Source organism: Lontra canadensis, unplaced genomic scaffold (genome assembly GCF_010015895.1).
Source record: "Lontra canadensis isolate GAN:19392208 unplaced genomic scaffold, GSC_riverotter_1.0 scaffold125, whole genome shotgun sequence".
In the NCBI taxonomy this organism is placed as follows: domain Eukaryota; kingdom Metazoa; phylum Chordata; class Mammalia; order Carnivora; family Mustelidae; genus Lontra; species Lontra canadensis.
Window position 1 is genome coordinate 1427941 of NW_022631119.1, and position 24934 is coordinate 1452874.

At 47.6% G+C, this 24934-nt stretch overlaps 2 protein-coding genes and 1 pseudogene across 2 annotated transcripts; 1 reads left to right on the plus strand and 2 right to left on the minus strand.

Annotated features, from left to right (window-relative positions):
* Window positions 1-2378: 2378 nt before the first annotated feature.
* LOC116857680 lies at window positions 2379-4030 on the minus strand (annotated as a pseudogene).
* A 7236-nt stretch (window positions 4031-11266) lies between these two features.
* Window positions 11267-12811, minus strand: LOC116857673 (major allergen I polypeptide chain 1-like). Its single transcript, XM_032841974.1, has 3 exons — window positions 12751-12811; window positions 12424-12611; window positions 11267-11421 (listed from the first exon to the last, which is right to left on the minus strand). The coding sequence occupies exons 1-3, from the start codon at window positions 12809-12811 to the stop codon at window positions 11392-11394; spliced, it is 279 nt and encodes a 92-aa protein (XP_032697865.1). The 3' UTR covers window positions 11267-11391.
* A 3515-nt stretch (window positions 12812-16326) lies between these two features.
* On the plus strand, window positions 16327-18605 carry LOC116857707 (major allergen I polypeptide chain 2-like). The gene is made up of 4 exons (XM_032842033.1): window positions 16327-16423; window positions 16836-17017; window positions 18393-18495; window positions 18540-18605. Exons 1-3 carry the CDS (start codon window positions 16363-16365, stop codon window positions 18471-18473), a joined length of 324 nt encoding a protein of 107 aa, XP_032697924.1. The 5' UTR covers window positions 16327-16362; the 3' UTR covers window positions 18474-18495; window positions 18540-18605.
* The last annotated feature ends 6329 nt before the right edge of the window (window positions 18606-24934 follow it).

Below are 24934 nucleotides of genomic sequence, written 5' to 3' on the forward strand. Positions count from 1 at the left end.
GAAAGGCAGGCAGGGCCGGGGGGAGGCAGGCTCCCCACTGAGCAGAGAGCCTGATGTGGGGCTCGATCCCAGGACCCTGGGATCATGACCTGAACTGAAGCCAGAGGCTTTAACCCACTGAGCCACCCAGGCGCCCCCAGTCTTACATTTTAAAGATTCATTCACGTGTTTGTGTGTGGCTGGAGTCATTCATGCGGATTGCTGGATAATCTTCCACTGAACGACACCGCACATCATACCGTTGGTGGCTATTTGGGTCGTTTCTAGCTGATAGCTTCTGTAGAGAGCATATCTGTGTGCATTATTATAACTCTTATCTTGGTTTATCTATTTAAGAATTTCTCTAGCATATATGCCAGTGAGTCATATGGTATGTGTAATATTTCCTGTTCCTAGATATTTTGGAATCATTTTCCAAAGTGGTTGTAACAATTTACATCTAATCCAGATTCAAGACTATAGTCTTGCACTTTTACTCACCTTCTGTTTTGCCTCTAATGTGTTATATCTAATCTATATTGTATATGAATTCATCTATGTCACATATTTTTGTTTAAAGATTTTACTTATTGGGGCACCTGGGTGGCTCAGTGGGTTAAGCCTCTGCCTTTGGCTCGGGTCATGATCTCAGGGTCCTGGGATCGCGCCCCACATCAGGTTCTCTGCTCAGCAGGGAGCCTGCTTCCCCCCGTGACCTGTCTGCCTCTCTGCCTATTTGTGATCTCTCACTCTCTGTCAAATAAATAAATAAAATATTTTTTTAAAAATATTTTATTTATTTATTTGACAGAGGGAGAGAGACAGTGAGAGAGGCAACACAAGCAGGGGGAGTGAGAGAGGAAGAATCAGACTTCCCCCAGAGCAGGGAGCCTAGTGTGGGGCTCGATCCCAGGACCCTGGGATCATGACCTGAGCCGAAGGCAGAGGCTTTAACCCACTGAGCCACACAGGCGCCCATTCCAAAGATTTTATTTATTTGACAGACAGAGATCACAAGTAGGCAGAGCAGCAGGCTGGGCGGTGGGCGGGGGGGGAAGCAGGCTCCCTGCTGAGCAGAGAACCTGATGTGGGGCGCGATCCCAGGACCCTGAGATCATGACCTGAGCCAAAGTCAGAGGCTTAACCCACTGAGCCACCCAGGCGCCCCATATGTCACATATTTTTATTTTTATTATTTTTTAAAAAGATTTTATTTATTTGACAGATAGAGATCACAAGCAGGCCGAGCAGCAGGCAGAGAGAAAGAGGAGGAAGTAGGCTCCCTGCTGAGCAGAGAGCCCAATGCGAGGCTCGATCCCAGGACCCTGGGATCATGACCTGAGCCAAAGGCAGTGGCTTTAACCCACTGAGCCACCCAGGCGCCCTGTCACATATTTTTAAGGATAAAATACATCACGAGTTTATACTGATACTTCCTTTTTTTATTAAAGATTTTGTTTATTTATTTGTCAGAGAGAGAGAGCAAGAGAGAGCACAAGCAAGGGGAGCAGCAGGTAGAGGGGGCACAGGGGACTCCATCCCAGAATGCTTCGGGGATCACAACCTGAGCCGAAAGCAGACACTTAACCGACTGAGCCGCCCAGGCGTCCCTATAGGATACTTCCAACTCAAATTCGGGACTACAGCATTTTTCTTTTTCTTTTTTTTTTTTTTTTCCTCTCTCCTGCATTGTGCATCAGATGTTCTGTAACATCTGTGTTTTCTTCTAGAAGTTTTATGCTCTCAGGTCTTACATTTAAGTCTTTACTCCATTTCGAGTTAATTTTTGTGAGTCGTGTAATAGGCACCCAGTTTCATTCTTTTGCGTGTAAATATCCAGTTCACCCAAGACTATTGAGGAGACTGTCTTTTCCCCATTGAATGTTCACAGCTCCTATGTCAAGTGTTAGTTGACTGAATGTGCGTGGGTTTATTTCTCAGCCTTCGATCCTATCCCACTGATCTATAGGTCTGCGGCTACGCCAGTGCCATACTGTTTTGATCACTACAGCTTTGTAGTAGAGTTTGAAATCAATCAGGCCATGTGACACCTCCAGCTTTCTTCTTTCTCACGATTGCTTTGGCTGCTCAGGTCCCTTATGCTTCTGTATGAATTTTAGGATTGCTTTCTCTATTTTTGTGAAACAAACCATTGGAATTTTGATAGGGGCTAGGATTTAATTACTTATTGATTACATTGAATTTGAGGATGTTTATTGCATTCTGGTTTTGGTGAAAAAAGTAACATACATTTATTTAGTGTAACTTTTGAAACTACACGAAGTGTAACGGTGAATAGCATTTTTCTACTGTTAGTCCGTTTCTGAAGACTAAGTCATGAATGGTTCCACTGTAATTAAATATTTTTTGCAACAGTTAGGGGCCAAGTTTAACATTCACTAATTTTCTCCTTTTAGTATAGGCAGCAATGCACCATCTTCTTTCAGTCTTTTTAACAACATGCAGATGTTTGACAAGTTTCCCTTTCACAGCTGAGGGTCTGTTGGTCAATTTGAGCAAAATTTTAATTGTTAAAATTCTTCATCCTCCAAATATCTCATATCATACCATATCATATCATACCAAATATCTCATATTCAACACCTGTACTATTTAGTATTTCCAGAATTTGTAAGTGGCACCCACATTTTGCTTCCTGGTGCTTTTCATACAAAAGCTGTGTTTGGGGGCACCTGGGTGGCTCAGTCATTAAGCATCCGCCTTCAGCTCAAGTCATGATCCCGGGGTCCTGGGATCGAGCCCCACATTGGGCTCCCTGCTCCACAGGGATCTTGCTTCTCCCTCTCCCACTCCCTTTGCTCTGTTCCCTCTCTCGCTGTGTCTCTCTGTCAAATAAATAAATAAAATCTGGGGCACCTGGGTGGCTCAGTGGGTTAAAGCCTCTGCCTTCAGCTCAGGTCATGATCCCAGCGTCCTGGGATCGAGCCCCGCATCGGGCTCTCTGCTAGGCGGGGAACCTGCTTCCCTTCCTCTCTCTCTGCCTACTTGTGATCTCTCTCTCCCTCTGTCAAATAAATAAACAAAATATTAAAAAAAAAAAAACTTAAAAAAAATAAATAAATAAAATCTTTTTTTTAAAAGCTGTATTGTAAGTACTTTGAGCCTTTCCTTTAATTTGGGGGTTTGGGGGCAAATTGTATTTAGCTCTCCAGATGTTTCCAGCTTCTTAATTCAATCAAGTCCTCCTATGAGCTTTTCAGAAACAGAGGTGGGGGCAAGTGTGCCAGTTGGAATAAGTTTTGAGGCCCCGATGAACTTCTTCATTTGAGACGATATCAAAACTACTAAACCAAAAATTATGCTTGTTAAGAATTTCTCCCATCTGCTTGCTGAAACCAGAGCATGGATCCTGAAGAGTGTCTTTCGTAAACAACATGTGAGCGGCAGCAGGGATGAATTTCTTCAGGCACAGGCTGAGGTCCAAAGGATGCTCGTTACCACTGGGTGGAAAGGAACCACATAGGGGCCCCTGGATGGCTCAGTCAGTTAAGTTTCCGCCTTCAGCTCAGGTCATGATCTCTGGGTCCCGGGGTTGAGCCCCACATGAGGCTCCCTGCTTGGCAGGGAGTCTGCCTCTCCCTCTGCCTCCTGCTCCCCTGCTTGGGTGCTCGCTCTCTCACTCTCTCTCTCTCTGTCAAATAAATAAAATACTTTTATAAAATTAGGGGGAAAAAAGGAAACCTCCTAGATGCATATCCCTGAACTTTTTTGGCCAGCTCTGGGATATGTGCATCATTGAATTGGTCAATTTTCTGAGAATTCTTGAAAAACAGAAAGGTGGGAACTAATTCCATATTTTTTAGATATGTCAGGAATGGCTTTAGCTTCCAAATTAACGGACGTCACTTGGGGTTGTTTTCTGGCTAACTTGGCTATTGCGTTGTTCACCTGGGTATGCCGTGGAGCTCATGGCACCTGAAAATAAAACACAAGGAGGGACTTGGCTCTGGTGGGGCAGCTGCTCCCCAAAAGGCCAGGCTGAGCCAACCTCCACTGTGACCTCTGCTGCCTCATCAGCCCCCAAGGCCATGCCGTGGCTGCCAGCCCAGGACTGAATGTATGTGGACAGCACTGGGTAGAATGGACATTTTAATGATATTCTTCTGAACCGTGAACACAGGGCAGCTTTCCGTTTATTTGTGTTTTCTTCAATTTCTTTTAGTTTTCAGTGTGCAGGTCTTTCATTACTTTGGTCAATTTTATTCCTTTGGATACAATTATAAATGGATTTCCTTTTTTAAAATTGTATTTTATTTATTTGACGCAGAGAGAGATCACAAGTAGGCAGAGAGGCAGGCAGAGAGAGAGGAGGAAGCAGGCTCCCTGCTGAGCAGAGAGCCCGACTCGGGGCTCGATCCCAGGACCCTGAGATCATGACCTGAGCCGAAAGCAGATGCCCAACCCACTGAGCCACCCAGGCGCCCCTATAAATGGATTTCTTAATTTAATTAGAAACACAACAGATTTGGTACATTTCTTTTGTATCCTGCAACTTTTTTTTTTTTTTTTTGTATTTTGGTGGACTGTATAGGGTTTCCTGTATGTAATATGTCTTCTGCAAATAGTGACAATTCGACTTCTTTCTTATTTGGATGTCTAGTATTCCTTTTCCTTGCCTGATCACTCTGGCTGGGACTTTTTTTTTTTCTTTTTTAAAGATTTTATTTATTTATTTGACAGACAGAGATCACAAGTAGGCAGCGAGGCAGGCAGAGAGAGAGAGAGGGGGAAGCAGGCTCCCTGCTGAGCAGAGGGCCTGACACAGGGCTTGATCCCAGGACCCTGGGATCATGACCCAAGCCAAAGGAAGAGGCTTTAACCCACTGAGCCACCCAGGTGTCCCGTGGCTGGGACTTTAAATATCATGTTGAATAAAAAGTGACGAGAGTAGGCATCCTTGTCTTGTTCCTGATTTCGGAAGAAAAGCTCTTAGCTTTTCACCGTTGAGTATGATATTAAGGGTTTGTTTCTTTTATTTCTGATTTTGAGTCTTTCTCTTTTTTTCTTATTTACTCTAGCTTAAGGTTTAAAATATATCTTTATCTTTATGCTGGGGGAGAGGGAGTAGGGAAGAAAACAGCCTCTCTGCTGGAACGCTACTCAGTGGCAACTTTTTGTTCCATAGGATCGAGAAAGACTTTGAGGAAGGAAAAGTTGGAAAAATCCAGGCGTAGTCGCTTTGTGTGCTGTTAGGGATAGAGGCGGTGAAGTGTGACAGCCCCTTACACCCTCCATCTTATTTCAGGTTATGTTATGGAACCCTGGGATGGAGAAGCCCCGGTTCCAATCCTGCTTCTCAGTTGATGGCCACCTGGCAATAAGGAAAGATAAGCAGGAGAGCGACACTCCCGGAGTGTTGGCAAAGACGGCCGCCTGCCGCTTGGGACCATCCTGATCGCCTGGGCTTGGCTTCAACCTGGTCTGTGGACTAGTTTAACACAGGAGACCTGGTGCTGCTTGAGCTGAAGGTGTGTCAGTTTTGTTTATTGTTTCAGAAGTCCAGCTCTTAATTTCATGGATTTTTTTTTTTTTATGTCTGTGGTTCCTAGTTCATTTATTTCTGCTCTGGCCTTTATTTCCTTCCTTCTGCTCACTTCGATATCAGGGTTATCAAAGATATCATTAGTTCTTTTTCTAATTCCTTTAGGTGTAAAGTTAGATTGTTTGAGATCTTTCTTTTTAAAGATTTTTTTTTTTTTTTATTTAGGACACCTGGGTGGCTCAGTGGGTTAAGTATCTGCCTTTGGTTCAGGTCATGATTCCAGGGCCCTGGGGTCGAGTCCTGCATTGTGCTCCCTATTTAGCAGGGAGCCTGCTTCTCCCTCTGGCATTTATTTGAGGGAGAGAGAGAGAGAGAGAGAGAGAGAGAATGAGCAGGAGCAGGGGGAAGGGGCAGAGAGGGAGAAGCAAACTCCTTGCTGAGGAGGGCCCCCCCAATTCAGGGCTCGATTCCAAGACCCTGGGATCGTGACCTGAGCCAAAGGCAGATGCTTGACCAACTGAGTTACCCAGGAACCCCAAGATCTTTCTCTTTCCTTAATGTAAGTGTTTATTGCTATAAACTTCCCACTTAGAACTGCTTTTGCTATATCTCACGTTTTAGTGTGTTGGGTTTCTATTTTCACTTGTTTCAAGATACCTTTTTACTTTCTTTATGGTTTCATCCTTGGCCCTTTGGTTGTTCAGAAGTGGTTATGTAATTTACACATAATTGTGAATTTTCCAGCTTTCCTCCTATTATCAGTTTCTGGTTTCATACAATTGTGGTTAGAAAAGATACTTGGTATGATTTCAGTTTTCTTAAATTTGCTAAGATTTGTTGTGTGACCTAACGTATGATCTATCCTGGAGAATGTTCTGTGTGTGCTTGGGAAGAATGTGTATTCTTCTGGTTGGATGGAATGTCCTATATTGCCTGTTAGGTCCATTTGGTCTAAAGTATGGTTCAAGTCCAATGTTCCTTTATTGATTTTCTACCTAGATAATCTAGTTGGGTATTGAAGTTCCCTGCTATTATGGTATTGTTGCATATTTCTCTCTTCAGAGCTGCTAGTATCTGCTTAGTAAATTTAGATGCTCTGGGGCGCCTGGGTGGCTCAGTGGGCTAAGCCTCTGCTTTCAGCTCGGGTTATGATCTCAGGGTCCTGGGATTGAGCCCCACATCGGGCTCTCTGCTCAGTGGGGAGCCTGCTTCCCTCTCTCTCTCTGCCTGCCTCTCTGCCTACTTGTGATCTCTCTCTCTGTCAAGTAAATAAATAAAATCTTTGAAAAAAACTTAGATGCTCTGATGTTGGGTGCAATTGTATTTACAATTGTTAAATATTCCTGATAAAATTGACACTTTTATCATTATATGTTGGTCTTCTTTGTCTCTTATGACAGTTGTTGTTGTTGTTTTTTTAAGATTTTATTTATCTGGGGCACCTGGGTGGCTGAGTGGGTTAAGCTCTGACTTCAGCTCAGGTCATGATCTCTGGGTCCTGGGATCGAGCCCCAAATCAGGCTCTCTGCTGAGCGGGGAGCCTGCTTCCCCCTCTCTCTCTGCCTGCCTCTCTGCCTACTTGTGATCTCTCTCTCTTTGTCAAATAAATAAATAAACAGTCTTAAGAAAATATTTATCAGAGAGAGAGAGAGTAAGAGAGCACAAGCAGCAGGAGAGGCAGGCAGAGTGGAGAAGCAGGCTCTCTGCTGACCAAGGAGCCTGAGGTGGGACTTGATCTCAGGATCCTGGGATCATGACTTGAGCTAAAGTCAGACACTTAGCTGGCTAAGCCTCCCAGGTGCTCCTCTAGTTGTACCTTTTTAAAAAAAAAATTCATTCAGCCACCAAATGCCTTTTGATTAGAGAATTTAACTTACTTACATTTGAAGTAATTATGAGTAAGTCAAGACTTACTGATGCCATCTTATTGTTTTTTTTTAAAGTTATTTTAGAGAGAAAGACCATGTGTGTGTGAGGGGAGGGGCAGAGAGAGAGCATTTCAGGCAGACTCCTGGCTGAGCGTGGAGCCTGTTGCAGGGCTCCATCTCAGGACCCGTGAGACCATGACCTGTGCCGAAACCAAGAGTCAGACACTTAACCAACTGAGCCACCCAGTCGCCCCTTATTAGTTGTTTTGTCTGTTTTGTAGTTCTTTGTTCCTTTCCTTTCTTCCTCTTTTACTGTCTTCCTATGTGAACTGATGATTTTCCACAGTGGTATGCTTTGATCCCTTTCTCTCTCTCATTCATGTAACTACTGTAGAATTTTGCTTTGTGGGCCCCATGAGGGTTACATAAAACTTCTTAATGATGTAAGAGTCTGTTTTAAACTGATAACAACTCAGGGTGCCTGGGTGGCTCAGTCGTTAAGTGTCTGCCTTTGGCTCAGATCATATGATCCCAGGATCCTGGGATCAAGCCCCACATCGGGCTCCCTTCTCTGGGGCAAGACTGCTTCTCCCTCTCCCACTCCCCCTGCTTGTGTTCCCTCTCTGTTTGTCTCTCTCTCTGTCAAATAAATAAAATCTTAAAAAAAAAACTGATAACAACTTAATTTTGATCACACATGAAAATCTATCCTTTTATTCCCCTCCATTTATTAAAATTGAAGAATAATTGACATCCAATATTGTATTACCTGTTGGTGTACAATGTAGTGATTCGGTACTGATTTACATTCCAAAATGGCCACCACAACGAGTCTAGTCACTCTATCACCCGACAAAGTTGTTATAATGTTACTGAGTGTATTCCTATGCTGTGCATTATATCCCCATGTCTTATCTATTTTATAACTGGAAGACTGTATCTCTCAGTCCCCCTCACCTATTTCATCTGTCCTCACGACCCCCTTTCCTCTGGTAACACTTCAGTTTCTTTTCTGTATCTATAAGTCTGTTTATGTTTGTTTGTTTTCAAGATTTTTAAAATTTATTTGACAGAGATCACAAGCAGGCAGAGAGGCAGGCAGAGAGAGAGAGAGGAGGAAGCAGGCTCCCTGCTGAGCAGAGAGCCCAACATGGAGCTCGATCCCAGGACCCTGAGATCATGACCTGAGCTGAAGGCAGAGGCTTAACCCACTGAGCCACCCAGGCGCCCCTGGTGGTGCTTTTCTAACCAATCTTTTGAATGCAAGCAATTTTGAACGGGTGAAGTGTGGCTCCAGAATCCATGCTCTTAACCATGACGTCATACTGTCTCTCCAGCTTCCTTCTTGGACACTGTATACCTCGATGCAGGAAACGGATGGGGGCGTGAGATTAGAGATTTTAGTGGTTCCACACAGAAATTTTCCACCCCTTGCCTCCTTCTGGTTTTGCAGCTTTATTTACTTTTACCTACTGCTCTGTCCAGTGCCTCGGAAGCCCAAACCTCTTTGGAATTCTGTAGGAAAAACTGGCTTTTCCCTTACTTAGTAGATGTGGCTTTCTCTGCCTGGAGTTAGCATATCTTTCTCTGCTTTCTGTTCTCTGAAAACATGTTATTTTTAATTAAAAAACAATTTTTTTTTTGAGAGAGAAAACGTGTGGGGGTGGAGAGGGGCAGAGGGAGAGAGAGAATCTAAGCAGGCTCCATGCCCCACACGGAGCCTGACACAGGGCTCGATCTCACGACCTGAAGGTCATGACCTGAGCCAAAATTAAAAGTCAGACGCTTAACCGACTGAGCCCCCAGACACCTGATTCTCTGAAAACAGGCTATGTTCAACCGCCTGGTGATATGCCCTGTACTGTGCCTTTTGTCCACGTGGGCTTATTAAAAGTATAAGTATAATTCTTTTACTATCTTTTTCATGGGATTTTTGAGAAGGGAAAGAGAAGCAGAAATGTATTTTTCACTGTTTTTATTTTTATTTTTTTTCCACTTCATGGCATTTACTGAGAGGTGCAGGGTTTTGTGAGCACGCCATGCCCCGCACCGGACGGTCGTGCAGTGTCTCCCTGGACTTTAATGACCCACCTGCAGCCCCTTTTGCCTTCTTCCTCTGGGCCTCCTTTCAGGATCTCTCTTAGTCTGGGCCTTCCCGGGGAATCTCGGGCCTTGCTTTATTTTTTTCCTGGGCACCTCGACCACAACGGGTTAGCTAGCCTTCTGATTTATTCTTGTGCCTTCTGCGTCTCTCTTGAAAGATGGTAGTCTGGCCCGGCCCCTCTCGGCCTCGGTAAGGAAGACGCTCCTTAGGCTTTTCCAGTCTTTTCCTCTTGCCGCCTTCACCAAACGTCTTCCACTCTTCTACTTGGTCGCCTTTCCTTCTCGATCAGGAAGCTGGGTGTAGGCCGCTGTGTGTCAGCTTGTGTTGCCACCAAAGGAGACCCAGACGCAAGGACTTGGGGGCGGGCGGTTTATCTGGGAGGTGATCTCAGGGAGGAGCTCAGGGAAGTGGAACAGGAAGGTGAGAAAAGCCATCAGCGTGGGCAGCTGGGACTCGAGACCACCGGGCACCTTATCAGAGGGGGCGGGGTTCACCCCAGCGCTGACCCCCCAGATGTCAAGGAGGCTGGGGTCGGCGTTGTTTGAGGGTCGCCCTGTGGGCGTAAACTCCTTCAGGCTCTCAGAGCGGGCCTGGCTGGGGTGGGTCAGCAGCTCCTGGGGTGGGGACAGGCCGGCGCAGGTGAGGGAGGGTGCGGGTGCTTGCGGAGGGAAGAGGTCTCCGGGAGCGGGTGATCCACCTCAGCTTCGGGTGAATTTCGGTCAGACTCCGCGAAAGTGGGGCTTTTATGATCTCAGAGTCAAGGTCGCGTGAGAGTCAGAGATTGAGAACCTCAAGTTTCTGACATTTACCCTTCAAGCCACCGAGGTTTGGATGTCAGACAGAACAGGATTTTGAAGGGCACCCGAACTTGACTTTTAAAAAGATTTTATTTATTTTATGAGAGAGAGAGAGCGCACACGTGCACGCACAAGTGGGTGGAGGGGCAGGGGGGGAAGCAGACTCCCCGCTGAGAAGGGAGCTGGAGGTGGGACTCATTCCAGGACCCTGACACAATGGCCTGAGCTGAAGGCAGACACTTTACCCGCTGAACCACCCAGGCGCCCATGCACTTGAGTTTTGACCCTGGCCCCAGATTAGGGAAGGTTCCCTAGGCTGGGAGAAGGCAGGGCACATGGGCAGCATCGACGTGGCTCGTGGGGCAGCCATGCCCAGGGGTTTCTGTGGGGACACAGCGACACTCGAGAGACTGATGGTGTCTTAGTGAGAGCAAAGTGCCCATCTCTCATCATCGTCTCACCTGTGGAGGGGGCGCCGTCACTCCCTGCCCTTGCTGCGGCAACAGTGAGTCTCTGTCCCTGACGCCGGAAGACCCCTCCAGCTCCTCTCCTTCAGAGCCCAGCTCTCCTGAGGAAAGCCCAAGAGCTTTGAAATGTGTAGAATGGCGGAACGGCGGGATACGCAGCCTGAGTCACCTGTGCAAGGGTGATGGGAAGAGTCTGTGCCCCGCAACCTGCTGGTGTCCCCTAGGCTCTGCTTGCGAGCACAGGGACAGTTTTCCATCTCAGAAGCAGCCCCCAGTCAGACCCTGGGGGTCAGAGCGGCAGGCCGTAGGCCAGGAGCCGGGGTCACTTGGGGCAAGGCGGCCTGTGCCACCTGTGCGTCTTGGGGCACAGAAGTGCTCAGACACTCTCGCTCTCCTGGTTACTGTCACCCGCACCCCCACCTGTGGCATTCCATGGGGGAAGAACGTGGGCAGCATTCCAACCTAGCCGCAGCTGGAAGGCGCCCTGGAGGTCCCCAACATGACAGCCCTCCGTCCCCAAAGCCTAGCCCAAGGAGCAAATGCTGCCGTAAATTGCAAGGCTTTTATTGCTGGAATCCTCTAATCAGACCCCTGAACGGGGCAGGCCGCCAAGATTACTGAGTCGGTGATCAGTTAAGGGACATCCGTGGGGCTCCTGGCAGAGATGGCTCTGTTAACACAAAGGACTGGAGTATATTTTATTCTGCAGAGAGAAAGGCAGGAAACCTGGTGAGGCCTCAAGGGGCACCAGAGCCCTGGAGCCCTCCCAGAGGGCGCACTGGACACTCCCCAGGGAGCAGCCTGCGGCTTTGTTTGGAGGACGGCTTCGATCGGGGCAGGCAAAGGTGGATTCCCCCCACCTCCTGCACCACAAGAGAACCCCAGGTGTGCCTAGAAGCTTCCTCCAGTGGAGCAGAGTTAAGCAGAGGCATCAGTGTGGTGGGATGGGATGGAAAGAGGCTGCTGAGAAGGTCCTGGAAGGCTCCGGTGCACCTACGGGCCCCTGGGGGTCTCCAGCTCTGCTTTGTCCTTCTGCCCTCAGACCCTTTCGGCTTGAAGCAGCAGCCTATTTCCCCTCTTGGGAGAGCCAAGAGAGGATTCACTGTGATTTTCCACTTGGGGCCTCTCAGGCCTGGGAAGGGCTGGAGGGGGCTTTTGGAAGCTGCCTTCTTCCCTTCCTTCTCCCCCTTCCCTCCCCTCCTCTCCCCTTCCCTCTGCTCTCCTGGCATGTGAGGCATGGAATGGCACTCTGGGACCCCGGGAATGAAGACAAATGAAGGTTTTAGGGGGGAAGGAATAGGGAACTTGAGGAGTTTAAGTAAAGGAACCCATGTTGGGAGACAGGAAGGACCCCGTGCTAACAGTTTAAAGATCCAGGCTCACACTCTGGAGAGGCTGGAGTCAGGGAGGCCAGCGCTGAGGGCCTGACACTGAGGCCAGGCAATGCCAAGAACACAGGAGGGCCTGCCAGCTCCCAGACTGGTGGCCGGGCAGCACTGAGCAGCCAGTGCCAGCCAGAAAGCCCTAGGGCTGGGCTGAGTCTTTCCCACACCATCCTCTCCGCTTCCCCATCCATGAAGATTTTCTCTTTCTGGGTTCCCAGGGAAGGGCCATGGTGGAGAAGAAAAATGGGCAGCCCCCCACCCTACCCCGAGCAGACCCCCAGGTAGGCGCCAGGGAGACGGACACATAGAGCTGGACCCACCAGCACATTGATAGCATTTGTCTTGTCATCTTCTGTGAATTTCCCGTCCACGCACTCCTTCAGGCTTCTGGCATTTTCCAAAATTATAGTTTCGTTTTGGTACTGGGCCACCTGCTGGACATACTCGTCAGGGGTGCCCGTGAGGAACAGGGTGACATCGTGCTCCACAGACGAGCAAATTTTACAATCTGGAACACAAAGATAAGCTTACACTCTGTTGAAAGACCTTCCCCGGGACACATTCCTCCTTTCCTCCCCCCGACAGGCTCAGAACTGCCCTGGGAAGGTATCAGAACCCCTGGAGAACCTGGGGCCCTAGGCGCCCACCTCTGCCAGAGATCAGGAGCAAGGCAGCGCAGAGAAGCAGGAGAGCACCGGGCAGCTTCATGATGTGGGTGGCAGCTGCTCCCTGCCCCGCCTGGAGCCCTTTTATGCCCACGGAGGAGCAGGTCGGTCCTCTCCCAGGAGGCCCTACCAGGCCTCTCCTCGATGCAGCCTGGACTTGCCCCGGGGGCACGGAGGGATGAGGTGTATGTGCAGGTGACATTCTAAGTCCCTGAGTCAACAAAGGACACAAACTTGACCTCCCTTCCCCATCCAAGGGCTCTGTCCAAGTGTCAGCTGACACCAGAGGTTTCAGAACTGCAATTTCCTAGGTTGACTGGGAAAAGGGGCAAAAGTCTCCCAAATCAGGCCTCCCGAATGACGGCCGATGTCAGCCTCTCATTACCTGTGACCTTAGAGACAGTTTGGGCAGAGCTGAGGGATTCTTCAGGAAGCCCAGTGCTTAGCTAACGGTCTCACAGCGAGGAAGCCCCTGCCTGCAGCATCGTGTCTGTCCTTGACCTGCTCAGTGGCCTCCCTTGAGCCAGTCCTTGGGGTCTGTATCTGGAGCCCCGAATCCTCCCCTCCATGCTGACCAAGCCCTGTCACCTGGTTTCTCTGGTAGCGCCTCAGTCTGCCTCAGAAACAGCATTTCCCTCACCAGCCTTTTCTCTTGAGCTTCTCTACACGGTCCACACCGCTCTGTCTCCAGAGGTGCACATGAGGAAAAGCCAGGCCTCTTCTCCGGCCTACAGTCCTCGTGTGCCTTGTAGGCCCGGGCATTTCCCTGCCCTTCTGTCCCCGCTCCCTGGTCGCCCTGCCGCTTCTGGACTGGACCCGTGGCCGGCTGCTTTGTGTTCCAGATTGTACCCCCGCAGCAGGGCCTTGGCTCGAGCTGCCCCCGCTGCCTGCAAGGCTCTTCCTCCAAGAACATGATACGTGGCCTAATGGCTCAGGTCTCTTCAAATGTCAGCATATCAGAGAGACTTTGCTATGGGCTTGACCCCTTGGAGCCTTGCCCCCGCCCCGCTGCCTTCCCTGACTTCATCTCCCTCCCTGGCTCTCCCTAGCACTCATCGATTGTCTTTCCCTTCCTCTCCGATGTATAACGAGCTCTGGGAAAGGGGGGGCTCGGCTGTGTGTGGTGCTGCGTCCCCCGGACGGGGACACATAGCGGATGTTTCACGAATGTTCGCTAGAGGAAAGCAAGGAATCCCCTATTTCTGCGGAGCTGACCACCAAGAATGGTTTTGCTTGGGCTCGCTTGCTGGCAGTGCCTGCGTGGCCTTTCTTTACTCTGAGTCATCGGGTCAGAAGAGGGTTACTGGAGCCTAGAGCTGAAGGGAGGGCACGCGTTTTTTGACCCTAGTCAGAGCCTTATGCCAAACAGGATTCACATCCGGTAACTGCTCTTGGCAAAGGGGTTTTGAGTCCCGAGCTCCCCCGTCAGGTGGCCGCTGTGGAACCGCTCCAGTCCTGATGCCCAAAGGCCATGCCTGTGAGGGCATCTCACGAGAGGCTCAGGCCATTGCAGATGTCCCTCAGGTTCCTGGGCACCTGTGGGACATCTGGGAAGGTGAGCACCAGAGGCCCCTGAGCTGACATGCTGGCGGGACCGAATTCCAGTGTGGTGGGGACACCCAGGCAGGGTCTGCTGTCTTTCACTAGGTGCTTCCTTCAAGTTCTCCCCAGCTCTGGGAGACGATGAAGCCAGAGTTTGGGGTGCTGGAGTAACACAGGATGCTGATGTCCGCCCAACCCCACCGGGTGCCACAAAACCATCTGAGATCTCTCCAGAGGCGGGGACATTTGCTGAGGTTGGGGGAACTTTCTGGACAAGGTCTTGCAGTATATGCAATCCCTTACTAATGCAAGTGTTTTTTTTTAAATTCATTTTTATCCAGAGTAATTCTAGACTTACAGAAAAGCTGCAAAGATTTGTCAAAACCAAGAAGCTGACATTGGTGTACCACTACTGACTAAACTCCAAACTTTATTTGGATTCCACCAATTTGTCCATTAATATCCTGTGTTCTAGAATCCAACCCACATCCTAAACACAGTATTGATTGTTATGTCTCCCCACTCTCTCCTGATCTGTGACAATTTCTCAGTCTTCCCTTGTTTGTCTTGGCCGTGATGGTCTTGAAGACGGGCCAGGTGTTAGAGAATGTCCACCAAACTGACTTGGCTGCTGTGTTTCTTCTAATTTGGATTGGGGTTCAGACCTTGGGTTTTGAAGGAGACACCAAAGAGGGGAAGTGCCATATGCCATATGCCATACATCACATGTGGCATGTGTGACATCAGTATGTCTCACCACTGGTTGTATTGGCCTTGATTGTTTGATTCATGTTGGGTTTGCTAGGTTTCTGCATGGTTTCCTCCTTTCCCTACTCTCTAGAAGTGAGTTACTAAGTCTAGCCTACTCACAAGGAGGACAGAGCAATGAGCTCTGGTTCCTGAAGAGAGAGTATCTATGTGTATTATTTGGACTGCTTCTGTGAGGAATATCTGTGTCTTCTCCATTTACTTATTTATTAAATCATTTATTTATATCAGTATGGATGCACAGATACAATTTTATACTTTGGGTTATCATCTAATACTATGTCATTTCTGTGATTGCTTAAATTGTTCCAGATTTGGCCCCTGGGATCTTTCCTTCTAGAATTTTCATGGACTGTCTCGCCTTGTTTGTGCCAATAAACCACTTTGCTAGAGTAGAAGATTGAGTTTAACTCTTGAGGGAGTTTAAGCCGATGGTGTGCCCCCTCTGGTTGACCTCGCCCTCTGGTCTGTAGAGCTCCAGCCCGCGGTGGGTACAGGCGACAAGCTGCACAACTCTACAACTACTCACCGATGTTTCCGGATGGGCTGTTAAGCCCAAGCTCTTCTTGGGACCAGGCTCACCTATGAAGGGGATGAGACAGAGCCAAGGCTGGACCCACTGGGAGTCCAGAAGGTGCCCAGGAATTTGCTCCTTTAAGGGCAAGAAGGGAACAGGAAACATGATCCTACGTTGGGAGTGTTATCAGCCCTTGAGGAGCCCTGCAATGGCCAGGAGTCCTGAGACTTCCCTGGTAGGGCGTACTTCAGGGCCCAAGAATGGTGCCCATGCATCCCTGGGGCTCGGTCCAGAGCCTGCAGCCCTGAAGGTGGTCAAGAGGGTCTAGTTGGGCTCAGCACCCCATACGTATCTGCAGGACTTCAACATAGGCACAGGAAAGGGTGGCTGATCTTTTGTCAACCTGTAGTGGCGTAGACTTGTCCTTGACACCTCATATGATTGGGAATGTACTGCACTTGAAGCCAGGATAGGTTGGGGGAACGAGTTGCAGGCCATAGGGGTCAATGTTGGGGCTGGGACAACAGAGCAGTTGGCTCGGGATGGAGTCACTTGGAAATGCCAGCTCTAGTTGGTCTTTGGCAAAGGAAAAAACCACATCCTCTCCAGGAGGCTTTCAGCCCAAGGGCTGAGGGAGCCACACGTGCCAGGTCCTGCCCATAGGCCCTTGGAGCACCTAGGAGGGGTCTGGGCGAGGCTCAGGGAGCTAGTAGTTTATAAAGCCGCAGAAACGCTGCCCTGAGCAGAACATTCTGGTGGCTGACACTATGAAGGGGACACTGCTTGTGCTGGCCTTGCTGGTGACCCAGGAGCTGGGCATCGAGATGGGTGAGAGTAGGAAAGAGGGACAGATAGCTTTCCTGATCCTTGTCCCGCTCTATCTCACTCCTTCACCCCCCATGGTGATCTCCAAGTAGCTTCTACGGACAAACTTAGGGGGCAGCTGGGAGGTCATTGCCCAGGAGTCCTGCATAAGCCCCCCCTGAGGTTTCCAGTCACAGAGTGGAGGGAGAGGTTTGGAGATGGAGGGGTCCTTAGTTGTGCACAAAGTAGGGGATAGTTCGTTGGGGGTAGTGGGGCTTACGGAAGTCAGAAGCAGGCAAGGCTGGTACGCTGTTCCCTTCTGCTGAGAGTGTCTTGGTTTCTCCATCTGGGTTGTAAGCAGTCCTGGGAGTGGGGAAACAGGAGCTTCCTACCCTGGTGATTCTTTCATTGAGGTGTTTTCTGTTTGTGTCTTCAGTGAAATCTTGCCCCATTTTTTATTTTGCCTTTGGTGCCCTGGCCGTTGGAGAGAGGTTTCCGCTGGACCTCAGCCTTGATCTAGTCGGTGCTACTGAGCCAGAAAAAGAAGCCTTAGAAAAAATCCAGGATTGCTACAATGAAAAGGGACTGGAGGCCCAGGGCTTGGATCTGATTGTCATGGTAATTTACTGGCCCTTCCCCCTCCCCCCCCATGACACGCAGGCAGCGTATTGTAACATCACACGGACGGACGGACGGACGGCGCAGTCAGGGGCCACAGGATGGACAAGAGCTATGATGCTTGAAACTCTGCTCCGTCCTACGGCACACAGAACACGCAGCCGCCCGCCACCTGCACACCAGCCTCTTCTACCACATGCATCCCTTTCACGCCAATTTACACACAGCTGGAAAATCAGGCACTGATATCCATGCAACACAGAAAGTGTGTTGACACGTGATTTTTTTTCCCCCTACTTTACAGGAGCCAGCACTGCAGGAGTAGGATTTGATTTGATTTGATTTTTTTGAAGATTTTATTTATTTATTTGACAGAGAGAGACAGCCAGAGGGAACACAAGCAGGGCGAGTAGGAGAGGGAGAAGTAGGCTTCCTGCTGAGCAGAGAGCCTGATGTAGGGCTCGAACCCAGGACCCTGGGATCATGACCTGAGCCCAAGGCAGACGCTTAAGGTCTGAGCCACCCCAGGCAGGAAGGCAAAGGTCCTTCCTTCAGCTCCCGCAGCTGTGGGAGCGCGCTCAGCTCTGTTCCCGGAATGTTGAAACCCGACCACCTGCCCTTAGACTCTCTTCTCAGGAAGGGGCCCCCTGGCCTTGGGAGGCTTCTGGTTTTCGGCCCATTTCATGGCTCTCCTCGATGGCTGTTCTTTGGCTCTGTATCCCGCTTCCATCTGCATCATCTCAGGGCCTGAAGCGGGGAGGGGCCCTCGTTGTTTCGTGCCTGGGCCCCTGAGGCAGCCGCTCCCCAGGGCTGGTCAGAGCAGCCCCGAGGAGCGGTCTTTCCCGGTCATTGTTCTGGTTGCACCGTTAGGTAGATTTGGATCAGTCTGTGTCTTACTCGGTCTTTCCCGAAGTGCCGATTCTGCCAAAGGCGAGGTTTGTGAAGAAGCAGAATGTGTTGGGTTCACAGAAGCACACAGGGCCCAGGAGACCACTCACCGAGTCGGCATCCACACCCCCACCCCCACCCCCCCACACCTGCCAGATGCCAGGCAGGGGCAGGAGGCCTCGACCCAGCCTCAGCCCCCTTGTTCTTCGCTCAGGCCCAGCCTCCATCACAACCTCCTGAAACTCTGGCCTTCCCCACTGGGGGTTCAGACTCCCTCCTGACATCTGTGTATGGGAGACCAGGGAGTCCTCTTTATGCCATTCTGACAGATAGCAGCTTCCTCTCCAGCCATCCGTCTGGGGGCTGGAGGCTCCTGCTGGGGCTGGAGCTCAGTCACCGAGGATGGGCCTCGTGGTGATCCCGGGGGGACAGATCACTCTGTCTGTTGCTCAGGTCTTCTGTCCCCCCTCGTCTTACTCTCTCCCAGACTACCATCACCACCAGCAACCAGTGCCTCTTGGAAGCCATGGCCCCACTGAAGAATGCCGTGGCCTCTTTGGGGAGATGAATCTTTGTCCCGGATGCCCAATCTGGGCTCTGTCCCCTGCTCTGTTCTTCCACGTGAAGCTGGAATCCCGATACCGGTCCTTACCTCCGTCAGTCTCTCTCAGGCTCGCTGTAATAAAGTAACTGCAGCTTAGCTCAGCGTGCCCCGTGTCTGTGTGCTCTGCAGAGAGCGTGAGAGGCCTGGCAGGGGGTCCCGGGACACAGCCGAGGTGGGTGACACACGCGGTCATCGAGAGCATGGGGACTGGAGTTGGGCCGAATCAGGAGTGGGTGTGAGCGGATTCGTCTTTCTCAGGCGAGTCTCTCATCTGTAAAGGGGATTCTGTGTTCAGACTAAATGACATGTATGTAACCCCAGGATTCACCACTCTGGATGGGTCAGAATGTTGCCCACGTAGCCTGTGGCTGAGTCTGGTGCTGTCCCAGTTGCAGAGAGTTTAGCTCCTTAAATGTCACCCTGGTCACTAGAGGGTGGACTCTAGCATCATAACCTGAGGAGGCTTATTGCAAGCCTCTCTGTCTCCGAGGGGCAGCCACCCTTTTATGTTTCTTAGGTGGATGTCTTCTGAGGAGTCCGGCCTTTTTATTTATTTTTTTCCAAAGATTTTATTTATTTATTTGAGAGAGAGAGATGCAAGTAGGCAGAGAGGCAGGCGGGGGCGGTGGGGGGGGGGAAGCAGGCTCCCTGCTGAGCAGAGAGCCCGACATGGGGCTCGATCCCAGGACCCTGAGATCATGACCTGAGCTGAAGGCAGAGGCTTAACCCACTGAGCCACCCAGGCACCCCGAGTCTGGCTTTTCTGCTGAAACACCCAGTTCCACTGCTGTTCCTGGGTTCTGCCAGTGGAATGAGGCCCCCACAAGCAGTCCTGCTTAGGAGGAAGGGAGAAAGGGAGTGGATGGAGGAAACCAACCCAGAGGGAATGCTGCTGTTGCAGCGAGCTCAGGCTCCTAAATCTTACTTGCAGGATGTGTCACCCGGGGCAAGTGTCATGAACCCTCTGAGCCCATTTCCAAAGGCATCTAACCAGCAATTGTATTTAGAAAGCTACAAGGCAAGGAGTAGGTTTTATCTTTATTTCCTGGAGACTAGAGCGGTGCTGGGCTCCAGCAAGGAGCGCTTTTTTTTTTTTTTCCCCACAAAAAAAGTAGCGTAGCAGGTGACCTCTCTCTACCTTCCTCGGCCATGCAAGCACAATAAGGTCACACTGAGGGTGTTGAACTTGGGACATGCTAAGAAGCCAGGGGTTTGAGTTCTGGCTCATCTCTGGCCTAATGGTTGAACTTAAGCATTTGAATTTACTTGTTGGCTCGTTTTACACCTGGGTTTTATGCCTACCAAGTCCACTAGACTCACTATTAAGTGTTCAGGTGATAGTAAAGATCTAAAATTTTATTGGTAAGTACAAAATAAAATTTGAATTGATAGAGGGCTAAATCATATATTTACATGGGATAAATCAACACTGTAGAAATGAAACTGGAGGGGATTATGTTGAATGAAATAAGTTGAGCAGAGAAAGACCATTATCATATGGTTTTACTCATATGTGGGACATAAGGAATAGAGCAGAGGACCGTAGGGAAAACCGAATGGGAGGAAATCAGAGAGGGAGGCAAACCATGAGAGACTCTGGACTCCAGGAACCAAACTGAGGGTTACAGAAGGGAGGGGGTGGGGGGAAGAAGTAACTGGGTGATGGGTATTAAGGAGGAAACGTGTGCTGATGATGAGCACTGGGTGTTATATGCAACTAATGAATCGTTGAACACTACATCCAAAACTAATGATGGGGGCGCTAGGTGGCTCAGTCCATTAAGCCTCTGCCTTTGGCTTGAGTCGTGGTCTGGGGGGTTGGGGAGCCCCGGGGCAGGCTCCCTGCTGAGCAGGGAGCTTGCTTCTTCCTCTCCCTAGGCCTGCCACCACCCCTGCTTGTGCTCACACTCTTGCTCTGTCAAATAGATAAAATCTTAAAACAAAACAAAACAAAAAAACTACTGATGTAGTTGATGTAGATGATGATGATGTACTACATGTTGGCTAATTGAACAGAACAATAATAATAATAATAATAATAGAATGTCAACTAGTCCCAAATCCATCTAAATTAATCTGTATTCTAATGAAGATTGATTTAAAGTTTATCCAAAATAATACATTCTTGAATTGAAATCAAGCAAGGAAATTTAGAAAAATAAGAGCTATGAGCAGGACCTTTCTCACTAGGTCTTATAATGTAGGTATATATTTATGACTAATGCAGAAATAAATTAATCATAATGCAGAAATACATAGTCTAGTTTTTAGTAGAGAAATAGATGGTCATTTGATAGAAAACACATAGATAGACTCAAAGAGGGGTGCCTGGGTGGCTCAGTCAGTTAAGTGTCTGCCTTTGGCTCAGGTCATGATCCTGGAGTTCCAGGATTGAACTCTGCATCGGGCTCCCCACTCAGCAGCCAGACTGCTTCTCCCTCTGACCCTCCCCCGTCTTATGCTTTCTCTCTCTCTCAAATAAAATCTTTAAAAAAAAAATAAATAGACTCAGGGGCGCCTGGGTGGCTCAGTGGGTTAAAGCCTCTGCTTTCAGCTCAGGTCATGATCCCGGTGTCCTGGGATCGAGCCCCACATCGGGCTCTCTGCTCATCAGGGAGCCTGCTTCCCTTCCCCTCTCTCTGCCGGTCTCTCTGCCTAATTGTGACCCTTGTCTGTCAAATAAATAAATAAATAAATAAAATCTTAAAAAAAAAAAACAACTCAAAGATAGTTTAAGATATAGTGACAGCTTATTGAATCATGGAGAAAGAATGGATTTTTTTTTAAGTGGCATTGAACAAAATGACCAAATATTTAAGAAATGAAGGTGGGCCTGCCAAGCCTTTCTCTGTGGATTAATGTGGACAAATGATTCAATTGCTGTAGTTTCAAAAGTTAATTATCTATTTGTCATGACTGATCTCTCTCTCTCTCCCCCTCCTTCCCTCCCACCCCTCTCTTTTGACTTTCATGATGTCATAGTCTGTTAGTTTTTTTCTCTACCTTACTGAGGGATCTTTCTTAGCTTCTTTTCTGGTTACTTGTGTCTTATATTGGGGGATCACTTTCTTTGTATCTCTTTTCTACATATACTTTCCTAGTGTATGAACTCGGGACATGCTAAATTTCTTTCTTAGTGATATCTACAACTTCCAAATTTAAATCTCCAAACTCCAAATTCTCAAGGCACAGAATTGGGTCTCACTAAATATTTGCTGAATTAATGAATATTGAAAAAGCTGTAGGGACACCTGAGTGGCTCAGTTGGTTGAGTGTCTGCCTTCAGCTCAGGTCGTGATCCCAGGGTCCTGGAATGGAGCTCTGCATCAGCTCTCTGCTCAGCGGGAGGTCTGCTTCTCCCTCTCCCACTCTCCCTGCTTGTGTTCCCTCTCTTGCGGTGTCTCTCTTTCTCTCTGTCAAATAAATAAAATCTTAAAAAGAAAGAAACAAAGAAAGGAAGAAAAGGAAGGAAGAAAGGAAGGAAGGAAGGAAGGGAGGAAGGAAAAACTCTAAGTTCCTCCTAAGGGACAAATATACACAGAATTTAAATAAATGAAAAGAATATTGAATGGGAATGTTCAACAGCATAAAAATGTCATTTCTCCCTAAAAACAGCAGTCAGTTTAATGCATAACTTTTTTTAACAAAGATTTTATTTATTCATTTGACACACAGAGAGAGATCACAAGTAGGCAGAGCAGCAGGCAGAGAGAGAGGAGGAAGCAGGCTCCCCACTGAGCAGAGAGCCCGATGTGGGTCTTGATCCCAGGACCCTGAGATCATGACCTGAGCCGAAGGCGGAGGCTTAACTCATTGAGCCACCCAGGCACCCCAGTTTATTGTAATCTTAATGAAAATACCAAGAGGATTTTTTTAAAGAAAAAAGTATTTTTAAAAATTGTTTTTTACTGAGGTATCATTGACATAAGATCTATAATGTTTTACCTACCTTATCAGAGAGGGAGGCAAACCAAAGAGTACTTTATTCTTATAAAATTGACCTTACATTTGCCATATGATCTGGAAACTTCTCTCCAAGTGTACACTCAAGAAAAATAAACTTTATATTTACATAAAAACCTGAAATGTTGGCAGTAGCTTTGTTCAGATTTCAGTTTATCAAAATTGGAAACAACCTAAGTGTCCTTCAAGTGGGGAATAGATAAAGTGTGTCACACTCACACATTGAATACTAGTCAGCAACAAAGGGTGTAGACTATTGGTGCGTGCAACGGTATGGAAGAATCTCGAGGGTATTATGTTGAATAAGAGAAACCGAGCTCAAAAACTACAGTTAAATGGCTTATTTAGATGTCATTTTTATTTGGAAAAATAAACAAGAATAGCTGAACAAAATTTTTAAAAAGTAGAGTAATTGGGGGGTAGCAAGCCCTTATGGAATACTAAAACATACACATCACAGACAGATAAATGGACTCTTAAAGGCAGGCCAGACATAATCATGGGTTTTATGATGAAGGTAACTTGCAAATAAATGAAGAAATAAGGATTATTTCATAAATGAAATGGTGTTGGATCAATTGATTGAATATTTGGAGAAACAGAACTGTTGGATCTCTTATAACTTTCTTTAAAATTAACTTTAGATAACTTAAAAACTTACATATTTAAAGAGTGAGACAGAAAAATCCCATCAAAGTCTTAGAAAAGGGGCACCTGGGTGGCTTAGTTGGTTAAGTGTCTCCCTTCGGCTCAGGTCACGATTCCAGGGTCCTGGGATTGAGTCCCATGTCGGGCTCCCTGCTCGTGGGGAGTCTGTTTCCCCTCTCCCTCTGCCCTTCCCCTTGCTTATGCTTTTTCTCTCTCTCTCAGATAAATTCTAAAAGTCTTAGAAAAGTCTTAGGAAAATTATAGAAGAATATTTCTCTAACCTCAGAGTAAAGAAGACTTTCCCAAAGATATGTTATTTATGTATAATATATATAATTATATATAATATGTTGTTATATATTATATATACACACAGAGTATAAGACTTCTATAATAGTTTTTCTTACATTAAAATTCTATTTAGAATAGAATTAACTCTTTAAAATAAAAGAATAGAATAATAATTAATACTGGGATGGATAACACATGTCATCTTTTTGAGGAACCTCCACACTGTTTTCCAGAGTGGCTGCACCAGCTTGCATTCCCACCAACAGCATAAGCACGTTCCCCTTTCTCCACATTCCCCTTTCTCCACATCCTTGCCAACATCTGTCATTTTCTGACTTGTTAATTGTAGCCATTCTGACTGGTGTGAGGTGGTATCTCATTGTGGTTTTGATTTGTATTTTCCTGAGTGATGTTGAGCATTTTTTCACGTGTCTATTGGACTTCTGTATACCTTATTTGAAAAAATGTTCATGTCTTCTGCCCATTTCTTGATTGAATTATTTGTTCTTTGGGTGTTGAATTTGATAAGTTCTTTACAGATTTTGGATACTAGACCTTCATGTGATAAGACATTTGCAAATATCTTCTCCCATTCCATGTGTTGTCTTTTGGTTTTGTTGACTGTCTCCTTTGCAGGGCAAAATCTTTTTATCTTGATGAAGTCCCAATAGTTCATTTTTGCCTTTGTTTCCCTTGCCTTTGGTGACGTGTCTAGCAAGAAGTTGCTGTGGCCAAGGTCACAGAGGTTGCTGCTTGTGTCCTCCTCTAGGATTTTGATGGATTACTGTCTCATGTTTCGGTCTTTCATTCATTTTGAATTTACTTTTCTGAATGGTGTAAGAAAGCAGTCTGATTTTATTATTCTGCATGTGGCTGCTAGTTTTCTCAACACCATTGAGACTGTCTTTTTTTTTCCATTGAATATTCTTTGCTGCTTGTTGAAGATTAGTTGACCGTAGAGTTGAGGGCCCATTTCTGGGCTCTTCTGGGTTCTATTAATCTATGTGTCTGTTTCTGTGCCAGTTCCATGCGGTCTTGATGATGACAGCTTTGTAATAGAGCTTGAAGTCTGGAATTGTGATGCTGCCAGCTTTGGTTTTCTTTTTCAACATTCCTTTGGCTATTTGGGGTCTTTTCTAGTTCCATACGAATTTTAGGATTATTTGTTCCAGCTCTGTGAAAAGAGTTGATGGTATTTTGATAGGGATTCCACTGAATGTGTAGAATGCTTTAGGCAGCATAGACATTTTCACAATATTTGTTCTTCCATCCATGAGCATGGAACATTTTTCCATTTCTTGGTGTCTTCCTCAGTTTCTTTCATGAGTGCTCTGTAGCTTTCTGAGTACAGATGCTTTGCCTCTTTGGTTAGGTTTATTCCCAGGTATCTTTGGTTTTTAGTGCAGTTGTAAATTTTTTTAAATTTATTTATTTGACAGACAGAGATCACAATTAGGCAGAGAGGCAGGCAGAGAGAGAGAGAGAGGAGGAGGCAGGCTCCCCACTGAGCAGAGAGTCTGATG